This window comes from Odocoileus virginianus, chromosome 2, assembly GCF_023699985.2.
Source record: "Odocoileus virginianus isolate 20LAN1187 ecotype Illinois chromosome 2, Ovbor_1.2, whole genome shotgun sequence".
Taxonomy (NCBI): Eukaryota; Metazoa; Chordata; class Mammalia; order Artiodactyla; family Cervidae; genus Odocoileus; species Odocoileus virginianus.
In genome coordinates, this window is record NC_069675.1 from 97303042 (window position 1) to 97309291 (window position 6250).

Below are 6250 nucleotides of genomic sequence, written 5' to 3' on the forward strand. Positions count from 1 at the left end.
TGCCCCACGATAAATCGCTTCTCCCTGCGTCTCGGATGCAGCTGCCTGGGTCCCACTGCAGACCAAAGGATGTCAGATACTCCCACAAATTCAAAGGAATAATTCTACACACCAGAAACACTGCCACGGTTCATCTGTCACCTGAGACCCGAGAGTGAAAAGAGGAGAAGGACAATGGGTAACTGGAGGGGGAAGGGCGGATCACAATCAGTAACGCTAAGAACAATTCTCTCCAGGGAGCAGCAGCCTAGTGAGAAAAGCTTCCAAAATCGTTCCAAACATATACTCTAGCTTTCCATCAGCAGCGGAAAAGCAAACAAAGCACAACACAGCAACCCACAGCACCCAAACAAGAGGAACCTGTGAGTAAACAAACTAACTGCTGCCAGGCTTATGAGCCTAATTGTTCCTGTTATTTTTACACTCCAACTTGGTTCTCCTTTCACAGCTGTCCCAGGGTCTCCGCCACGGGGCTACCGCGAATAGCAAATTTTATGGAGAGTGTGCCCTTCCGTGGGGTCGCAAGAGTCAGACAAGACTGAGCAACTGAACAACAAAGAGCGTTTAGAGCAATCACCTGCAGACTGGCACAGAGTAGTTACAGAAGAGAGTATTAGGAGGTTGGGATTAACATATACACACTACTATATGTATGGAGTAGGAAATGGCAACCGACTCTGGTATTCTTGCCTGGAGGATTCCGTGGACAGAGGAGCCTGGCGGGCTACAGTTCACAGGGTTGCCGAGAGTCAGACACGGCTGGGCAACTGAGCTCGCACTGCTGCTGCTGCTAAGTCATGTCCAACTCTGTGCGACCCCACAGACAGCAGCCCACCAGGCTCCACTGTCCCTGGGATTCTCCAGGCAAAAACACTGGAGTGGGCTGCCATGTCCTTCTCCAATGCATGAAAGTGAAAAGTGAAAGTGAAGTCGTTCAGTCATGTCTGACTCTTCCAGACCCCATGGACTGCAGCCTACCAGGCTCCTCCATCCATGGGATTTTCCAGGCAAGAGTACTGGACTGGGTCGCCACTGCCTTCTCCATGAGCACACACTACTATATATAAAATAAATAATCAGCAAGGACTTACTCTATAGAACAGAGAACTATTTTCAACAGTTTGTAATAACCGATGAGTGAGAAAATCTGAAGAATATATACATAGATATGTATGCACCTGAAACTAATACGATACTATAAATCAACCATACTTCAATTTTTAAAAATATATGGAAAAAAAGGACAGTAAGAGTGATTTATCAAACAGTCCTCTAGAGGTGTTCCATCAACAACGGGGAAGGCAGGCCAAGCAACAAAAGCAAAGTGAGCAGCTGCACTCACAGACCGCCAGTCCTTCACCTCCTGGGCGTCAGGAACCCCTCTGATGATCTGATGAAAGCTAGGAAGTCCTTCCCAGAGAAACACACACGCACAGCATAACACTTTGCATGTGATCTCATGGGGTTCATAAAAACTGCTCTCTAACCCAGTTTCCCAGTTAAACACATCTCAGTTTGAACTTTTTTAAAAATGTAATTACCTGAGCATCATGATTGATTTCTGAGACTTGAGAGGACTATATAATCTCTCCCAGGGACAGTCTAAAACTTCCAACTCTGTAACCCCATGCCAAATCAAGAACAAAAAAAGGAAAGAAAAACTTACCCTCACTTTCTGCCTTTACGAAATGTAAGAAAGCTTGCTTTTTCCTGTATTAGCTTCATTTCTGACATATCCCCCTTACCTTGTTTGACCATTTATAAGCCTGGAGGAGCTGACTGTACAGAGGGGTTTTGTCCTGCACGGGATCCAGACTTAACAGCCCGCTGTTATGGAGAGGATGGTTCTCAGAAGGCTTGCCCACCAAGTTGCTCAGACGTTCCAGCTCACTGAAAAGTAAACAGATGCAGCAAATAAACCTGAGTCCACTGAAACTCCAGTTCTTAGCCTACGACAGGGTCCAAGACTGTTCTTCAAACTGCTCATCATAAGTTTAAGTCCCTTAAGAAGAAATACTTTCTGAAAGGTTAAGAAAACAAGGGCCAAGAGCTTCCCTAGTGGTCCAGCGCTCAACAATCTGTCTTGCAATGTGGGGGACGCGGGTTCAATCCCTGGTCAGGGAACTAAGATCCCACATGCTGAGGAGCAATTAAACCCACTCACAACAACTGAGCCTGAGCACCAAATGGAAGGTCCGAGTGCTGCACTGAAAGGTCCCACGTGATGGAACGAAGATCCCAAGTAAATAAATAAATATTAAAAAGAAGAAGGCGACAGGAGCCACTTGAGAGAACCCCTAGGTGGGTGCTTATTCTATTTTACAACTGAGCTCTCTGGCACCATTCCAGAGGAGAACAAAGGTTAAGAGCAATGAAATCAACAGGACTCCTAAAATTAGGATTGAACAACTCAAATCATTCTTTGCAAGGTTGGGGTAGGGGAGGGCCTTCTGGAATTTTGAAATGAGGTATAACACTGCTTCTCACTAAGAGTTTTCAGATCCACACACAGATCATTCTATTTGGCAGTACAACAAGTACCTGAATAAATGATGATTATTTACCATTCACAGAGAGAGAGATTTGTACATGGTGCTTCACAGATGGTAAAACTTAACAAAAAAGAGATAAAATAAACAAATGGGAAGACACCACAGAGGGGGCTGTGTCAAACAAACACACTTCAGTGTAGCAGGAAAAAAACCCCTAGAGCAGCTTGGGAAAGACAGTCAACAGCAAAAGCACATTCAGGAGCACGTTCTGAGGGGCCAGTCCCAGGGGGTCAACATAAGACCTTAGGAACAGCTTCTCATGCCATGTTCATCTTGGACTCTTCAGTCACTTTTCTCTTTGCACTGCTGTCTACAGATTTATGAAGACAGCAGGGTGAGATCAACACTCTTATTAAACTTTCTACAATGCTGACGGGTTTCAACACCCTGCACATTACCAAGGAAAGCCAACTAAAGAGGAGAAGAAAGAAAGGGAAGAACCACCAGCACCCAGACTCAGGCAGGGCAAGTATTAACTGGAACTTCGCCAGAGAACAGAAAGTAAGTGTGGGAGTGAGGAGGGGCTGTGCCCCCCTGGCTCTCCCCCAGAAGAAGAATGGCAACTACTTAGAGGAAAAATAAATAAATAAAAAGAGGCTCCCATCATTTGGTCACCACCTCCTCTTCCATTCTACCTCCTCCTTCCATCTAGTTACTAAGGAGACCAAGTTGAGGAGACTGGAAAAAAAAAAAAAAAAATCCAGCCACTCCAGAAATCACAGGATGAGTAGCTCACCCAATGATTTGCCTGCTAAGGTCAGTGTTGAGAAGTAAAAGACAAAAATCCTGCAATTCTAACCTCCCTGAGAAGGTCTGACTCTCATAAGGATGGGAGGGCACATGACCAGAACCTATTAAAAACTGCCTTTTATGTACCAGGCATTTTACAAGCATCCTCTCACTTCATTTCACTGATAAAGTAGAAGAAGTTGACCTGTTAAGAAAGAGAAAGAAATATACAATCCTTAACCTTGAAGGACCACAAATTAGCTTTTGTTGGGAGGCCCAGGGTGGGGGTGTGGGGATGAGGCATTTAAGCAGAAGTCACTGAGCTGGTTAAGTCTGTGATGAGGTCTCTTTAGAGGCAGGAACTTAACAGAAGCAGTGAGAGTGGGAGTGAAAATAGTGGTCAGGTGGCTAGGGGGTGGGGTAGGAGAAAAGAGAAAGAAGCCTGTTTCATCATGTTTGGGGGTGGGGTAGGGACTGGAACTGATGAACTCCAGGTTCAGGGAGGAAAACCAGTGGCCAATTAGTGGAATACACTTGACTCTGGGGCAACGCTGAGCAGGCCTTTTGGTACTATTTGATCAGACGTGGTGGAGCCCAGAGGGCCCACAGGTGGGAACCCTGACGAGCCGAGAAGACGAGTGGAAGTTCATGGGAAGAGCACGTCCCCTCGTAAGGAATGGGAGGACCACAGAGGAGGTCCTGGGCGGCGGGAGTCAGCCAAGAGCAGGACGCCAAGAGAAGGGAGACGACAAAGCGGGGGTGGAAGATGAGGAGGCCCTGAGGGGCAGGGAGAGACTTGGTGAGGAAAGAGAGGGAGCAACGAAAAGAAAGAGCAGCCCGCGACTAAGGAGACTCCCGCGGGGGTGGGACGGTAGGAGGTCCCCGAACCCCCGCCCCTTCAGCCGGTACCTACTTGAGGTCCCGGTTGACCGAATGCAAGTTGTCCTGGAAGTGCGCAATGAAGGCCTTCTCCCGGCCCTCCAGCGTCTCTTTGTTCCGCATGCCATCCTTCAGGCAGTCGAACACCCTGCTCACGCTAGAGCGGAGCGCCTGAATGGCACTAATGGCCTGGGCAAAGGCCTCCAGGTTGACACCAACACTTAGCACGTCCGCCATGTTGCCGCCGCCACAGCCGGCTCTTCAAAACCGGCGAGCAAAAAGACGCGCCCGCTGATGACGCAGGCGCTAGAAGGGCTCTGGGAAATGTAGTTCTCGCGGGACTGGGCCGTTCGGGAGGTTTGTGAGACCACCCTGGGAGAGAGGATTTCCACTTTAAAGGAACGCGTGGGCAGGAAAGCGATCACCTGAATTTAGGGAAGTCGGGCTGCGCTCTTGGCTTTCTTCATGGTAACAAGGAAATATAGAAAGTTCCCTCACTTCCCCAAACTTGCACTCTTGGGAGTCATATGGAAATGAATTGCTCAGAGCAATAAAGGGTCCGTGGTGTAAAGGATTGAATAAAATCCTTCCATATTCGTAAATCAATGGGGGAGAAGGGAAATTTCTTCCCTACAGTAGAATGCCAGCTAATAAATGCAGAATGAATGATGGAAAGAAAATTACTACTTGGCAACTGTTAGATTAATTATTGATTCAGATAGGAACTGAAGGTGCTGGGGGTGAAAGGGCGAGAAATATAGTCTCAACGTTGCACCCCTCAAGAAACTTGCTAATTAAGAAGGAAAAAGTAATAATCCAGCAGTTTCCGTTCTGGCTATATAATCATAAGAAGGAAAAGTAGGGTCTGAAAAAGGTATTCTGTATTTGTACACCCAAGTTTGTAGCAGCATTATCCACAAGAGCCAAAAGGTGGAAGCAACCCAAGTGTCCAGCCTGGGGTGAGTTCATTAACATGTGGCATATACACACAAGGGAACATTTACTCAGTCTTAAAAACGAAGAACGTTCTGACACATACCACAATGTGGGTGAGGGCATCCCCACTGGCTCAGCGGTAAAGAATCCACCTGCAATGCAGGAGACACAGGATACTCCGACTTGGTCCCTGGGTTGGGAAGATCCCCTGGAGGAGGGCATGGCAACCCAATCCAGTATTCTTCCCTGGAGACTTTCAGGGACAGAGGATCCTGGTGGACTGCAGTTCATAGGGTCACAAAGAATGGGACATGACTGAAGCCACTGAGCATGCACGGACACATAACATGGATGAAGCTTAAAGATGTTATACTGAGTTAAATGAGTCAGACACATGGCTCAGACACATAACATGGATGAAGCTTAAAGATGTTATACTGAGTGAAATGAGTCAGACACATGGCTCAGACACATAACATGGATGAAGCTTAAAGATGTTATACTGAGTGAAATGAGTCAGACACATGGCTCAGACACATAACATGGATGAAGCTTAAAGATGTTATACTGAGTGGAATGAGTCAGACGCAAAATGATATATACTGTCTAATTCCACTTATGTGAAGTACCTAGAAGAGTCAAATTCATAGAAAGAGAAAGTAGGATAGTGGTTGCCAGGAGCTGTGGAAGGGGGAAGGGGAAATCATTGTTCAGAGGACATAATTTCAGTTTGGGAAGATGGAAAGGTTCTGAGCATGGTGGTGACAGTTGCACAGCAGTGAGAATGGACTTAATGCTACAGAACTGGACACGTCAAATGGTTAAAGTGGTCATTTTAGGTTATATATATTTTATCATAAAGTTTTTTAATTCAATAATGTCAGTGAGGGAGTGGGTAGGAAATAATAACTTCGCAGTGAAGAAACCTGGCTGACACCACGCTAACAGGAGATCAAGGTCAAATCACCAGTATAGGACAACCCACCCCCTGATGTGAGGCACAGATCACAACATGACTTCTGTGATGTTGCTGTCAAAAAATGCAAACCCTGAATCTGCTCAGGATGTCTGACACACTCAGAGACATTAATAGCCCCATAAGAAAGAAAGGAGTTTTATTGTCTTGGGTTTATAGAGTTTCATTTTCTACCTTA

The 6250-nt window shown here is 46.3% G+C and overlaps 1 protein-coding gene across 1 annotated transcript in view; it reads right to left on the reverse strand.

Moving 5' to 3' along the window:
• MED27 (mediator complex subunit 27) overlaps nucleotides 1–4434 on the reverse strand; it is a 222344-nt gene extending 217910 nt beyond the window's left edge. Inside the window, exons 1-2 of the mRNA XM_070454851.1 lie at nucleotides 4195–4434; nucleotides 1746–1890 (exon numbers count right to left, since the gene is read on the reverse strand). Of these exons, the coding sequence (XP_070310952.1) occupies nucleotides 1746–1890; nucleotides 4195–4397 (348 nt within the window). The 5' untranslated portion in view covers nucleotides 4398–4434. The remainder of the gene's footprint in view (nucleotides 1–1745; nucleotides 1891–4194) is intronic.
• Nucleotides 4435–6250: the final 1816 nt, after the last annotated feature.